At 36.1% G+C, this 15,685-nt stretch overlaps 2 protein-coding genes across 4 annotated transcripts in view; one reads left to right on the plus strand and one right to left on the minus strand.

Moving 5' to 3' along the window:
- Positions 1-2,149, minus strand: part of uts2b (urotensin 2, beta) — an 8,186-nt gene extending 6,037 nt beyond the window's left edge. The window contains exons 1-2 of the mRNA XM_016573804.1: positions 2,044-2,149; positions 764-889 (exon numbers count right to left, since the gene is read on the minus strand). Coding sequence (XP_016429290.1) covers positions 764-889; positions 2,044-2,149 — 232 coding nt within the window. The remainder of the gene's footprint in view (positions 1-763; positions 890-2,043) is intronic.
- Positions 2,150-4,470: 2,321 nt separating this feature from the next.
- Positions 4,471-15,685, plus strand: part of LOC107756624 (coiled-coil domain-containing protein 50-like) — a 32,604-nt gene continuing 21,389 nt past the window's right edge. For all 3 annotated transcript variants that reach the window (XM_016573805.1, XM_016573807.1, XM_016573806.1), the window contains exons 1-5: positions 4,471-4,689; positions 5,625-5,685; positions 10,440-10,502; positions 10,591-10,714; positions 11,189-11,279. In XM_016573805.1, coding sequence (XP_016429291.1) covers positions 5,637-5,685; positions 10,440-10,502; positions 10,591-10,714; positions 11,189-11,279 — 327 coding nt within the window. In that variant the 5' untranslated portion in view covers positions 4,471-4,689; positions 5,625-5,636. The remainder of the gene's footprint in view (positions 4,690-5,624; positions 5,686-10,439; positions 10,503-10,590; positions 10,715-11,188; positions 11,280-15,685) is intronic.

Raw genomic sequence — 15,685 nt, forward strand, 5'->3', positions numbered from 1 at the left:
GCTGATTCATTTAGGAACGAAGCAAGTGACTCTCTTTATGAATGGGTCATTGAATCATTGACTCACTAGATTTGTTCAAAAACGCAGATTCATTCATAAACTAAATACCGCTGTGTTTGAATGGAGATGCGCAGCGGTTCAGCTGTGGATTTGTTTGGAACTATTTTTTTGACAATAGAGCACAATCAGACAACAGTGTTTCTAAAATGTAAGTCACTTTAATAGTAACTTTTTTATAAAATCAAAAATGTATAAAACTGATGCATAAAATCAATATCACATTTGCTAACTCTGTCACCCGTCTTCATCGCGATCTCACAAACTTGCATTTTAATTAATGAAGCTCTCAACACTGCACACTGAATTTATAATTTACATCGTCTCTACACTTTGTTTGTTATAATGAATGACAAACTGCAGTCTGCTTTCACGATCTGTTCTGTAAGGAGCAGGACGCGCACCAATAGAGAAGCATTTCTATTGGCTGCAGTCTGCAGGTATTATGGCAAAAGACGACATTGCGCAGCTAACCATATTCCGCTACGTTTTTAGTCTACATTACGCTACGTTTTATATACAGAACTGGGGTCGCTTTCGTAGACTTTTGATTGGATAAAGTATAGAAATCACTTTCATTTCCAATAGAACCTAACCAGTTGGAAGTGAAACGCCGTCCCCCTCGAAATTCACTCCCCGGACTTGAACTAATTCAAAATATTTAAAAAAATGATAAAAGTATCTAAATAAGATTGGACCAGCTCACCATCACTGCTGATGTCCCCAGTGATGAGGGACGGGTAACCGAATCCCACGCCGCCCTGGGACAGATACGCTTGCTCTGAGTAACTCAGGTCTTCTGGACTGACCACCTGCTCCTCTTCTACAAGAACTACAGGTGAACATGACATACAATACCACTGAAGAACATTTATGAGTTGTTCCCTTAAGAAGTTTTTTGTACCTGATGTGATACTTTAGATTTATAAGGATGGTGTATTCAGTGGTATATCTTAATGCAAACAGGCTGATTCAATCTTATTAAACCATTTATTTAATACATTTAAATATACTTGTTTGTCTTAAATATATACAGTAGTCAACATTTGAAGTGGATCAAAACCTTTCATCAAAGTTGTCTTAAACCAAAACAATACCCGTTCTTGTCTTAGGACAAGTTTCATGAACTTTTCTGATCCACTTCAAATGTTGACTACTGTATATATATAAATATATATACATACAGTGGCGGCAACAATTATTAGAACACTAGTATTTTACCAGATACATTTTTTTTTAAGTCAGTTCTTTTGACTCTTTATAAGATCTTTATCTAAAAGTCTATCTTTTGCTGTAGTGTGTCAGTATCAGTTTACATTTCCAAACATGCATTTTGTCATTAATTATAATAATCCAGTGAGATTTTTGTTTGCATAAGGACACCAGCCAGTGCTCCACACAGAGTTCTGATCTCATCATCATCCAGTCTGTCTGGAATGACTTGAAGAAACAGAACAAACTGAGACAGACTAAATCCAGAAGAACTGTGGCAACGTCTCCAAGATGCTTCAAGAAACCTTTTTATATCTTAATGCAAGCAGGCTGATTCAATCTTATTAAGCCATTTATTTAAAATATTCAAAATATACTTCTTGTTGAATCAGTGTGTGTGTGTGTGTGTGTGTGTGTGTGTGTCAGTATCAGTTTACATTTCCAAACATGCATTTTGTCATTAATTATAATAATCCAGTGAGATTTTTGTTTGCATAAGGACACCAGCCAGTGCTCCACACAGAGTTCTGATCTCATCATCATCCAGTCTGTCTGGAATGACTTGAAGAAACAGAACAAACTGAGAGACTAAATCCAGAAGAACTGTGGCAACATCTCCAAGATGCTTCAAGAAACCTTTTTATATCTTAATGCAAGCAGGCTGATTCAATCTTATTAAGCCATTTATTTAAAATATTCAAAATATACTTCTTGTTGAATCAGTGTGTGTGTGTGTGTGTGTGTGTGTGAGAAAGAGAGAGAGAGAGCACTTACCAGGCCTGGTGTAGGTCATCTCTGCCGAATGGATCAGCGGATGCCCCAGCAGAGGTTCAAGGACGGTGAGAAGCAAAGCGAAAAACAGAAAGAGTTTACACATCATGCCGACACGTACAGACACACGCAAACTCTCTTTGTTCCGCGACTTTAGCCTGGAGGGTTTCGTCTCTACGTGTCCGTCCGGTTTCTGTCTTGGACTTATTATACCATCGCTGGCCATGTCATCTCCCCGTCTCCATCGCTGACCTCCTCCCAACCCTTCGCATATTCTGTGCTTGTAAATTCACAGAGGATAAATTAATGGATCAATAAAAGTGAAACACAGACAGTCTGTGCGTCAGGGATGAGTCGTGCTGTTTTACCCATTCGGGATGTAATCCAGCCGAGTTCATAAATCCGCCCGAACGCAGGTGGAAAAACGGCACTTTGCGTTAGAGCTCGCAGGATGCAGTCGGCCAGGAAAATTGCCCGCTTAATTCATTTATTTAAGAGGCTGCTGAGATTTATTTCCCATGATACCCGCTGCGGTTAGTCAAGCATAGGCCTATCCTCCTTATGACCCCTGCAGCTATTTTAAGAGACTGGAAATGGCAAACAGAAAGTGTGACCAATTTTCTTAATGGTGTAAAGAAAAAAAGGTGGCAGTTGGCCACAGAGCTGCATGTCAATCACATTTATTGTGAGTGACACACTGCTTCCTCCGCATATCTATCAGTTTGGCTTCAGAAGTGGACATTCAACCAAGACTCTCGTTGTTGAAGCTCTAAGACTGGCAAGAGCGGCTTCCAAATCTTCAATGCGTATCTTGCTGGATCTGTCCGCTGCTTCTGACACTGTTCACCACCAGATCCTCCAGTCAACCCTATTGGCAAAAGGCATCTCAGGAACTTCGCTTCAGTGGTTCTAGTCTTACCTCTCAGATAGGTCCTTCAAGGTATCTTGGAGTGGTGAGGTGTCCAAGTTACAACATCTAGCATGCTGGGGTGCCTCAGGGCTCAGTTCTTGGACCACTTCTCTTCTCTGATTACATGGCATCACTAGGTTCTGAGATTCTGTGATTCACTCAACTCTACTTCTCATTCAATTCTGATGATCTGACGATAGTTGCTCGCAATGTCAGCTTGTCTAACAGACATTTCTTGCTGGAAGAAGGACCATCACCTTCAACTCAAACTTGCCAAGACAGAACTGCTTGTGGTTTTAGCAAACCTATCACTTTATCACATTTCACCATCCAGTTAAGCACATCAACCATAACTCCTTTAAGGACAGCCAGGAACCTTGGAGTTGTGATTGATGATCAGCTGAATTACTCGGACCACATTACTAAAACTGCCCGGTCATGCAGATTTGCAGATTTCAACATCAAGAAGATCAAGTCCTTTCTTTCAGAACATGCTTCACAACTCCTTGTTCAAGCTCTAGTTCTGTCCAGGCTGGACTATTGCAATGCTCTCTTGGCAGGTCTTCCAGCCACTTCTATCAAACCTCTACAACTAATCCAGAATGCTGCTGCAAGATTAATCTTTAATGAGACGAAAAGAGTGCATGTCACACCTCTCTTTATCAATTTACACTGGCTACCAATAGCTGCTTGCATAAAATTTAAGGCATTGATGTTTGCCTACAAATCACCACTGGCTCTGCACACCTTTACCTAAATTTACTACTTCAGACTTACAGTATGTGCCCTTCAGAAGCTTGTGTTCTGCAAGTGAACTACACATTATAGTGCCATCCCAAAGAGGCATAAAATTACTTTCACAGACTTTTACCTTAACTGTTCCCTCCTGATGGAATGACCTGCCCAACTCAATCCAAGCAGCTGAGTCCTTAACCATCTTCAAGAATCAACTAAAAACACATCTCTTCCATCTTTATTTGACCCTCTTTAGCACCCTCTATTCTAATTCTATTTTATCTACTTGTTTTCTTTTTATTTATTAAAAAAAACAACTTGACTCTCTAACACTTGCACTCTATTGTATTTCTATTCTAACTCCTTGTTTTGTTTTTATTAAAAAGGAGTTATTTATTCTTTTTCTATTCTTTCGACTTTTCTTTTTATGTATTTATAAAAAAAAACACCCTCTAACACTAGCCTTCTTTATTCTTTTTCTATTCTATCTACTCGTTTTCTTTTTATTTATTATATAAAAACCCTTACTCGTGCGATAGACTAACCGAGACATGTCACAGCACTTGTGTCACAGCACTATGTAAATATTATTGCTCTTTTGTTGGTTTTGATTGCTTCTATTGTCCTCATTTGGATAAAAGCGTCTGCTAAATGACTTAATGTAAATGTCACATTATAAAACTGTTTGTAGACCAAAGTCTTGAAACAATTCTTCAAAATGAGCAGCAGGTGGCGCGAAAGGCCCGTGTAAAACTCTACATTATTCTCTTTGTTTTGACTGAGAACAAAAGTAGCAGCCAAACTCAAACTGTCAGTGTGTGTGAGGAAAAATCTCCCAAACATGAAGAACGGAGGACATCGAGATCATGCTGGAGAGGAGATGATCCTGTGATAGACTGCAGTCACACGAGTGTTTGTGTTTAATTGTGTGTCACGCCTGATTCGTGTGTGTGTGTGTGGATGAGACGCGACTTTCACGGATCTGCGCGTGTCTGCAGAAGAGGGTAAGTGTGTTTTTATCATGGTTTCGTTGTTTTCTAAAGCAAATTTATATTACAGTGTTTATGTTGCTCTTATAACGCCTATATTAATTATAAAGTCTATTTTCGTGCATCTAAAACAACTTAAAAAAAAAAAAAAAAGTAGAACATTGACATGTAATTGTTTATATATAAAGTTTACTGTATGTGGTTCATTAGTATTCTTCGTGAATGTAGAAACAGCAACACTAAAACTGAAAGCATGACCTAGTTTTCCATGTATTACTGTAATGGGAATTATATAGGAAAATATTAAACTGGGACTTTTAACGCATTTTGTTTTAAGCTGTTAACATACTTATTTGGATAAAATATGGAAATCAGCTTCCCTGAATTAGACATGCACTTAAACATAACACATATTACTGTTTACTCTACTAGTGTAAAGTATTTTACACTGTATTAGACATTACAGTAGTTTTGCATGTTGTTTTTATATTATATTGTCTTAATTTTAGTGTTGGCAGTGATTTGCATAACAATATTTCTTGCAAGGTCAATCTAACCTGACCGCCAAACTTTACTAAAGCCATGCTGTCTTTGAGAGGTAAATGTATTTCAGCATTATATTTGATGATAATTCTGATTGGATTATATTTGACCTTTCTTGTTATTGATATGCAAAAATAATATCCTTAAAGCTTACCAAAATATGATTAATGGCTCACAAACAGGAAACAAACTTTTCCAACGTCTTCGTCCTCGACACAATGTGTGTTATTGTTCCAGGATTTATGGAGATTAGATTACGACTGGCACATTATAAAAGTCACACTGATTGCTTCTAGTGTTTAGCAGCAGTAAGAAATTGTGTTCGTGATACTAGTAACCTGTTAAACTGTTCTCATTGTCTCTCACTTCACATGTTTGTTGTGTTTCTCTGGTGTTTGATGCTGCAGGTTTCTTCAGTCATGGCAGAAACCGACATCGACAAATCTCACCTGCCCGGTGTTTATGACGGTGTGTCTGGGTTATTCTGTTTCGCATCTTTAGTTCTTTTAATATCTCCTTAGGTTTGCAACATGTTGCAGTGTTGTTGTTGATCTGATTTAAGGTTATACGCTTAAAACCCAGAAGGGGTGATGCTACTGTATACTGTATATAAGCCATTATGGTGCGCTTGATCCATAAAACCTAATATTGCTTCAGTGGAATTGTTCTCGTAATTGTAAGTGTGGTGTAAGTAGTATTGTATTTGATAACTAAAAAATAGTTTTCATTTATTGAAGTAAAGCTAAAATAAAATATAAATATTAAACTTAAAAAAATTTAAAATTTGCCTTGGCAACTAACTGAAATAAAATAAATATAGGTTATACTAAAATAAGTGAAAGTATAATAAAAGTATAAATAATAAAATGACTGAAAATCAAACTGAAGTAGAAAAATTAAAGCACAATAGAAATATTTTAAAAAACCTATAACCTTAAATCAAACGCTTATAAAATGCGCATAATCACTAAAACAACCTAAAATTGAAATCAAATCTGAAAATGTAAAATGCAAATTTACATATACATTTTTTTTATAAATACCATAAGAGCATTATTATCATTGACAAACAAAAAACATTACAAAATCTTTTCATTAATTGAAAATTGACAATTTTATTTCAATTCATGTTTATTTTATTTCAATTAATAAAAACGTTATTTTGTTTCAGCAAGTTGCCAAGGCAAAATTTCTCATTTTGGTTTAATTTAAAATGAAGTACTAAAATAACTAAAAGTAAATCAATTAAAAACTCAAACTAAACTGAAACTATAGATATATTAAAAAATAAAAAACTACAATGATAAACTATTGAACAAAATAAAAATTTCAAAAATATAATTACAGTAACTTTGCTGAAATTAAAATGAAAACTGATATATTCATATTTTAAAATGTTAACTGCTTACCAATAATGCTAAAATAACACTAAATAGTATATATATATATATATATATATATATATATATATAAATGGCTACTAAAAAAATAACACTGGCTGTAAGTCACTTTTTGTAAGTGCAACATCTAAATACACTAAACAAATTAAACAAATTTCTTTCTAAAAAAGAGAAAGTAACTTACAAAAAGAAAGAAAGAAAAAGAAAATGTACATAACTATAAATAAGTGTATTTCATCTCTATTACTGCATATATATATATATATGGCTACTAAAAAAATAACACTGGCTGTAAGTCACTTTTTGTAAGTGCAACATCTAAATACACTAAACAAATTAAACAAATTTCTTTCTAAAAAAGAGAAAGTAACTTACAAAAAGAAAGAAAGAAAAAGAAAATGTACATAACTATAAATAAGTGTATTTCATCTCTATTACTGCATGCAGGAAACAACTGCACTTGCAAAATGTATTTATTTGCAGCAAACCTACGTGTAATTATCCATAATCTGTCCGTTTTCTGAAAGAAAAAGCATTCAAAGAAAAACTTTTGGGTTAAAACTTGGTTTAAAAACCAGGTGCTCGATCAGCAGCTAGTTAATATTCCTGTGCAGGTTTTCCGGGTGAGTTGTGTTGTCTTCGATGTTGTTTGGCAGGGCTGCTGCTGTGTGTTGTAGGAGATGAGATCAGAGTTCAGGAATGTGATGTGAGCTCAGGACAGATCGAGCAGGAGAGCGAGCGAGCGTTGTGTGGGGCTGATAAGAGCCGGAGACCGTCCGCACACTCGTGCTCTTATCTGCCCTGGATGAGCTCACGAGCTTCCCGGCGTTCCTGTTTCTTAAACAGGATTCGGGTCGAGATTCCAATCTTCTCCTGTTTTGGCCTAAAGCTGGAGGCAGGAAAGGGGTGTGAAGAGTTCAAGTGCAGGAGAGTTTAGATGAAGAACACACAAAGACAGTTCTGTTGCGTTGCTGTTTCATATAAACTGATGCACGGCTGTAGTTGTACCTAGAAAGCAGACAGACTGTCTGTGCGTGAAACTGGACACTATATAAACACCTACCCAAGCTTTTGGAGCCAAGCTTCTGACCTGTTTCTTTGAGTTCATGCGTGACCCCCCCCCCCAAACTGCACTGTTGGATATTTATAGCTTTTGCTTCTGCTCCTCGTGCCAAATATAGACAAAGAACTGCAATAGAAAGCCAGAGTTCGGGAGAGAAGAGCAGTGTACAGGAAAAGATGAGGGATAAAAGCATGATAGTTTCATGCAGGGGTCTTGATTACTGTCTTTTCTCTCTTTTCTTTGTTTCTCTGACTCTGAATAGCACCATCTGTTTGGCCCGGGGGCCTCCGCTCAGCTGAGGGGGGGTCAAACGACTGCGAAAGACCACTGTCTTATTCCCACAAAAGAGTGCACACTTAACGTTAAAGGAATAGTTTAGCCAAAAATTCAAATTTGCTGAAAATTTACTCACCCTCAGGCCATCTCAATATGAGTTTGTTTCTTCATGGGAACAGATTTGGAGCAATGTAGCATTACATGACTCCTCTTCAGTGAATGGGTGCCGTCAGAATGAGAGTCCAAACAGCTGATAAAAACATCACAATAATCCACAAGTAATTTATATGACTCCAGTCCATCAATGAATGTCTTATGAAGTGAAAAGCTGCACGCTTTTGTGAAATAAATCTATCATTAAGGTGTTTTAACTATTGCTACTTTTTCCCTCAATCTCAAAGCTGTGGGAAATGTAGTATGATACAAACCAGTGTGTTCGAGTCGATCATTCATGTTCACATGTCTACATTTAAATGCATCAAAGCTGTTTCCTTAGATTTCAGGAATTGCCCGTCGCTTTTCTTGGTTCAAGACCAGTTCTTATTTTTAGTTGCGCAGCACTGACTCTTGTTATGCACAGAAACCCCTTTTCATGGCATTTAGTTTAACTGTGAGTATGCCAACCTTTATGAAACAGGCTTCTGTCTAGAGAGCGCCCGTGTCAGCTTTTCCATCCCGGATCAGGGTGGAGGTGGCAGCAGAACCAGCAGGGCTAACCTTTTTTAAAAGCCATCTACTTGAGCACCAGTGCTGTTTACTAACAGTAGAGCACATAGGATGAGCTCACACGCGTGTGTGTATGTGCTTCATGACAGTAGAAGGAGTTTGAGATACGGACGCAGACGCAGCTTTCAAAACGGTAAAATCCACTGCAGAATAACGAGGGAATAGTATTTTTTAAATAGTGGTAGTCTGAGTTGGTTGTATAAACTGTTATATCGTTATATGCTTCTTTGTGAGCATTTAATATGTCTTTAAAATGTCCTACAGCACTGACAGATATGTAATTAGACGACCTGTCTTTTATAATGGAGTGTCAGCTTTTATGACTCTGATGTTTAACATGCTTGTGCGATAGTTCATGAGCTTTTATTAGCTCACTCAATTTTCCACACTTACTTAAAGAGAGCACGGGACAGAGGGGGAGGGGGAGGGTTGTTGTGTTATATACCCAGCTAAAAAAAATATGTTCTAAGAACGTTTTGTTAATGTTCCCATTAAGATGTGATGTTCTCTGAACATTCGAAACATCCAGTTTTTAAAAATGTTTATTCTTGGTTACATGAACGTTAGAGAAAACATTAAGGGAACTTTCCATTTGATTGTTTTGCAATCCAAACCCTACACAGCGTTTAATGTGTAGGGTCTGTTTGACCTTCAGCAGTCTTTTGTGTGACCGCGTGTTTGCTTGAAGGTCTTTCTTCAGGTCGATATTCAGTAGAGTCCTGTCAGAAATGGCATTTGAGTGAGCTGCAGTTTTGGCCGATCACACTGATATGTGGCTTAATGTGCTTTTCCTCTGAGCCATTGTGTTAATGTTGTTGACCCAGTTGGCTTGGCAGTAGTTTTCCCGTTTGGGCCCCAGTGTGGCATTATTAGCGGAGCAAAGGCAGAGATGGGCCCAAACATAAACCTGCCCTAGAGAATGAATTGCACATGCAGATAGCGCTGTTTATTTGCACAAGCTGTCTAGCAAGAAATAGGAGAAGAATTGCACAAATACACCCCCCAAAAATAGTGAACACAAATAGTGAAATAAATTTTGTGAACACAATCTGCCCATTTTGCAGGCCAGTTCTGCAAGCCAGACACCCAAATCACCTTTTTAAAATGTTAATTTTAAATCATTTTAGATATAATCCTCTTCTCCATCATTTGATCACCATTTTATTCATTACTGCTGCCATGATCTATTATGTATATACTATTTTAGTGTTAATATTTTGAATTAGCTTATATTTTCAGTGAATTTTAATTTTAGTTTGTTTTAGTCATTTTATGTGCTTTTGTCATTTTTATTCATTTTTGAATATTTAATATTTCGGTAACACTTTACAATAAGGTTCATTAGTTAACATTAGTTAACTACTTTAGTTAACATGAACTTAGAATGAACATTTAGTCAATGTTAATTTCAACATTTACTAATGTGTTAGTAAGTCATGGGAACTAATGACTTTACTAACTAACTAACTAGGGAAGTCATGGCCTAATGTTTAGAGAGTCGGACTCGTAACCCAAAGGTTGCGGGACGTCACTTTTTTCACTTTATTATTAAAATCAAAAGTTGTGCTTTTTAATGCACAAGTATTTTACCATGTTTTAAAGGAAGTTTTGAGCACTCTGCCTTGTGTTACCAACTCTGCTTTAAACTAACAGCACCCTATAAATGTGGTAAACTCACTATAATGTACCCTATAATGTACCCTTTAATCACCTGTTATTTTAATAATCTTGTCTGTATTTTTGTGGTTTTCCCACAGTGTGCCAATGTTTCTCTGTGTTAGAGGACGGTGCTTTGGCTCACAGTCTTCAAGAGCAGGAAAGTGAGTATAATCATCTTTTTCCTGTAATCTTGCTCATCCTTCCTTCTTACAGAAGTAAAATAGACCTGATTGATCTTTATCATGTCAGTTGAGCAGTTCTACAGCACCAACATCCAGAAGAACCAGGCGGTGCAGAACGATGTTCGTTTGGCCCGGAGGCTGCAGGAGGAAGAGGAACAGCGATCAATTCTCCACCAAGACCTGCGGCAGCTGTAAGCATCATCAGGCCTCGACACGTGTCCCGAATCACTCAGTCAGCAACATGGCAAAACCACAGACATTTAGGATACTCCGATTACTTTGTGGAAACAGATGCGTTGACTCGTTTGTGTTGCGTAACTTGATTAGTTTGTATATTGTGAGGTATAAGTTGAAAAACCACAGGGAAAAATATTTCGATCTTGAGCGTAAAATTAGCCTGGCATGATTCACTAGAGTTGTTTTTTTTCCCGCTGATTTGCAGCACTTGTTTAAACTTAATAGTCAAAAGTTATAAAGTTATTTTATGGGCTTTTATGCTTTTTTTATTAAAATAGGACAGTAGAGCGGTGACAGGAAAGCACTGGGAGGAGAGAGGGGAGCGGGATCGAGATGGGAATCGAACTCGGGTCGCCGTGAGCGCAGTTGCGCTATGCACTAACCACGAGGCTATTGGCGCCGTAAGTTAAACTTTGTCTTGTTTACAGGGAGGAAGAGGACTGCAGATACGCACAGATGATCCAAGAGGAGCTCCAGAGGTGTGGGGAGGATGCCAGGAGGCGAGAGAAAGAGGATGAGGTGCGTTTCATTAAAACATGATAAAGGATTCATCGCGATTAATCGCATCTAAAATAAACGTTTTTGTTTACATAATATATATGTGTGTGTACTGTGTATATTTATTATGTATGTATAAATACACACACATACAGCATATATTTTGAAAATATTTACATGTATATATTCATATTTATATAATTTCTATTATATTTAAATATATTTAATATATAAACATAACATATTTTTTCTTAAATATATACATGCATGTGTTTGTATTTATATATACATAATAAATATACACAGTACACACACATATATATTATGTAAACAAAAACTTTTATTTTGAATGTGATTAATCGCGATTAATCGTTTGACAGCACTAATTTAGATCCATCTAAAACACATCCATCATGTGTTTGGTATCATACATTTTGCTAAGATGATTGTCACTTTTAACTGAAAGGCGGGACTTTTATTTCTGCAGTCACTGTATTGAATGTTGTGATTTCTCCCATTCATTTCTGTACAAAAAATTATATTTTTTTACATTTCTTACTGTCACTGATAAAATTCCACCTAATGTGCTTGATACACAAGCACAAAAATACACCGAAAAAATGCACTGTACACTGTGTATTTGAAAGTTGTAAATAAAAATGATTGTGTAATTTGGATTACGTGATTAGATTCCAAAAATGAAGTACTTGTAATTTAAATTATATTACAATGCTCATAATCAGAATACAGTCACTTTTTTATAGATTACATGATTATTCATTTATTCCATTTGATGTGCCCTAATTCTTCTTTTTTTCTCTCTTTCTAAAATTCCACTGCTTTTATAAATTTGGAAAGTCTTCAAGCTTTTCATCAACTCATAAAACTCCTGTAGTTCATTCGTGAACCCCAGTTTGGGAAACCCTGGCATAATGTAACGTTTAATACACTTCATGATGTTGATAACAAAGAATCGCATATATTTTAGGTCAAAAGTAATCAAAAAGTAGTCAAAATACATAACCTAATACTGTATGTGTAATCCAATAGATTACGTTACAAACTATAATTTCCGTCGTGTAATTTGTAATCAGTGACAGACTACAATTTGTAAGTAATCTACACAGCGCTATCTGTTGTTAATTATCTGTCCTTTTATGTTAAGCTTATTAAAACACCTGTGTGGAGTGGCAGTTGTGTAGAGATGCTTTTGGACAAGAATAAAGGAGAGAAAGAACATAGTAGACAGAAGAGAGTGAGAAGACTGAGGCCCGACTCGGATCTTGCACTCTGATATCCATTGGCTTCAAGTATTCTATTATGTCCTTTATTTTGCTGTTGGGCGACATTTCTGTCGCCTAAAGGAGCAGCTTTGTCATCTTTGTTGTCAGGAGTGGTTTTTGAAAGTGTTCCCATGGCGTGTCCGGGGTGACGAGTGGTTTGTCGCTGAGGAGGTGGACGTCATCTGGGAGGCCACGTCCCGCCGGATGCTTCAGTGGTGAAACAGTGCGGTCCTGTATTTGTGGAAAGACTGTTTACAAGAGGCTTTCTGACTGAGGCAGTCTGTCTGGAGCCCTTTATTCCACCCTTTGGAAAGACGTCTTGAGAAAGTAATGGTCTATAGTACTCTGACTCGTTTGACGAGACACAGTGCTTGGCTTTGATATTTTATTTTTAATGCAGTGACAAATTATCGATTTTGTCCACTTTTTCCAGATTAAAGGCAATTGCCTTTTGTCTCTCTTGTATAACGTTTCCTAGTTTAGTGGTCAAAATATCATAAAAATCTCAGTTGTTATTGTCTATAAATTAAAAAACAGGGACATCATAGGGTGACCATACGTGCCATTTTCCCCGGACGCGTCCTGGCCAGGATTTCTATATTGCCTAAAATATCTAGGGTTTGGCTTTGTTTGCGTGTGCAGACCGATCGGTGTATGACATCGGTTCCTTGTGTTTTCGAAACGCTGTCGAGGTACTTTGAATCAAAGCAATATAGAAACCCTGGCCAGGACGCGTCCTCGGAAAATGGCACGTATGGTCACCCTAGGACATCACATTTTTGAATGTTTTTTGTTTTTAATTGTTTTGTGTTTCATAAACTGTCATGCGGGTCTGACTGACCTTAACTGGTTTTAATATAATTGGTTTTAATTTTAATTCAATGAAAATCACATTATGAAAAATAGTAAATAGTAAACCATTGCAAATAATGGAAAGATCAAAACAATATATATAATAAAATTATGATTATTATGAAAATTAACACATTGCAAAAATAAATATGGGAACAAATGATAAAAATGGAATTCAAGTTTTTTTTTTACATTTAAAATTTAATATATATATATATTTTTTAATTTTCTAATTACTGTGTATATATTAATTTTATAAAACTGTGAATATATTGTAAACAGTAATTACAACTTTTTAATTTTTTATGGTTGTGCTTTTGGAAATGGAAGTCAACATTTTTATTAAGATTTAATTCATTTTTATATTTACATTTTTATGCATAATATGCATAATAATTAAATGCATAATAAATAACATGTAAAGGTATAAAAAAGTTAGTTAAATAAATGAATTTAATGACAACAATAATATTAATTTATTGTTGTAATGTTGTAATATTTATTTTTATATTTTTAGTAAGATTTTTATTTGGGCTTATTTTTCATTTAAGCTCATTTTGAGAACAAATGTGGATATTTGATTTTTAAAATTAATTTACATTTATTTTTCATTTATTTATATTTATGTAAATGTATTTATATATTATTTACTGCTGGTTGATTAGTTAATTTGCAGAACACTGAAAACCAGGACTATCCATAGAAAATGTGGATGTCTGGTCATCCTGTTTTACATCAGGTGGCATTTTTGTTTTTCTGCTAACGGTTTGCAGCCTGTGTGCTTCAGCAAAAGAAGACGTCCATCAGCACCTGCTCTGTTTGTTAGCCGAGTGTGTTTTTGTCCGATATGGGCTGTAGTTGTGCTTGAACACCTGGTGTTGACTGTCCTCTCTGCCTTGCGGTGACAGTTATTAGCTGCAAATGGAGCGGTGTAGTGGAGTAGAAGGGATTTGTACTGGTAATTGACTTCCTGCATTTCTGCCAGCCTGTGAACAAAGTCTGTCTGTGTATGTCCAGTGGAGCTATAACAGCCCTTTCTTATTTTGCGTGTAAAATCATCTTTCTAGTAATGGCTAAATGTAGTCATCTATATCTTAACAGTTTATTGGTGTTCTCGTAACTGCTGGTGATATTTTCCTAGAATCTTTATCTGTGTGACCTCTGTCAACACTTTGTCAATTATTTTAACACAAACACAGTGCCACCTTCACAAGGCAGAAATCTCATAGCACACAAGAGAGGAACACTGCTGGCAAGGCAAGTGTATTTAGATATCTCATTATGTAATTAATTCAGATAACTGGTATAATAAACAAAATGTTATATGAAAGTCATGGTTAAAATCATAACTTAAAATTGTCTAAGGTATTAATGAAAAGTTAACAAGAACAGAAAAAAATGGAATTAAATGCGTAATGAATAATAGGTAAAGGTATAAATAAGTTAAATAATTTAATAACAATAATATGAATTTGTTGTATTTTATATATATATATATATATATATATATATATATATGAGCAATATCACAGTCGTAGCAGTGCGATATAGCTGTATATCAGCAAAGCTGTGATTAAGACATAGGGAATCACAGCATGCAGATATACAGCCATATCACAGCAGTTCGATGGCATAAGTGTGTAAATACATAAGAAACAACAACAGAGTGTCTTTAAAAGCCCTCTTTTGTGCAGAACTACTTCCTTCCGCCACGGATTCAAATCTAAAGTTGACAGTTGAACAGCTGAGCCCAAGCCTCCGTTACTAATTCCAAAACGTCACTTTAAAACTATTAACGAAGGAACGTTGAGTTGCTTCATTGAAAGCTCACTGTATTATTTAGAGTATTTTGAGAGAGAGATGGACGGAGCGAGTGTGATTACCTGCATCTGATACAGCGTACAGTGAACGGTCGCTGACATCCTGGAGCTCACATCTCCGTAAACATTGATGCAAATTTTCAAATAGACGTTATCTTTATTAACAAACCACATATTTGAAGTCTAAACAAGTACATTCACACCTAAAAAAAAAATCTTAAAACTACATTCCGTGACACAAAAACAGTATTATTTCTAAAATTCTAGTGGATTTGGGCGTCTGCCATAACACTCGCTGTGAGAAATACTGCAAGTGGAGTGATACAAACAGTGAAACGGTTGGAGTTCTGTTATCACTAGAATATCACACTCCTCTCAGCCAATCAGATGGAGGACCAGAAAGAACTGTTGCGCACACACACACACACACACACACACACACATATATATATTTATTCGTTTATTTATTTAT

The sequence above is a fragment of the Sinocyclocheilus rhinocerous genome, unplaced genomic scaffold (assembly GCF_001515625.1).
Source record: "Sinocyclocheilus rhinocerous isolate Xijiao unplaced genomic scaffold, SAMN03320098_v1.1 scaffold532, whole genome shotgun sequence".
Taxonomy (NCBI): Eukaryota; Metazoa; Chordata; class Actinopteri; order Cypriniformes; family Cyprinidae; genus Sinocyclocheilus; species Sinocyclocheilus rhinocerous.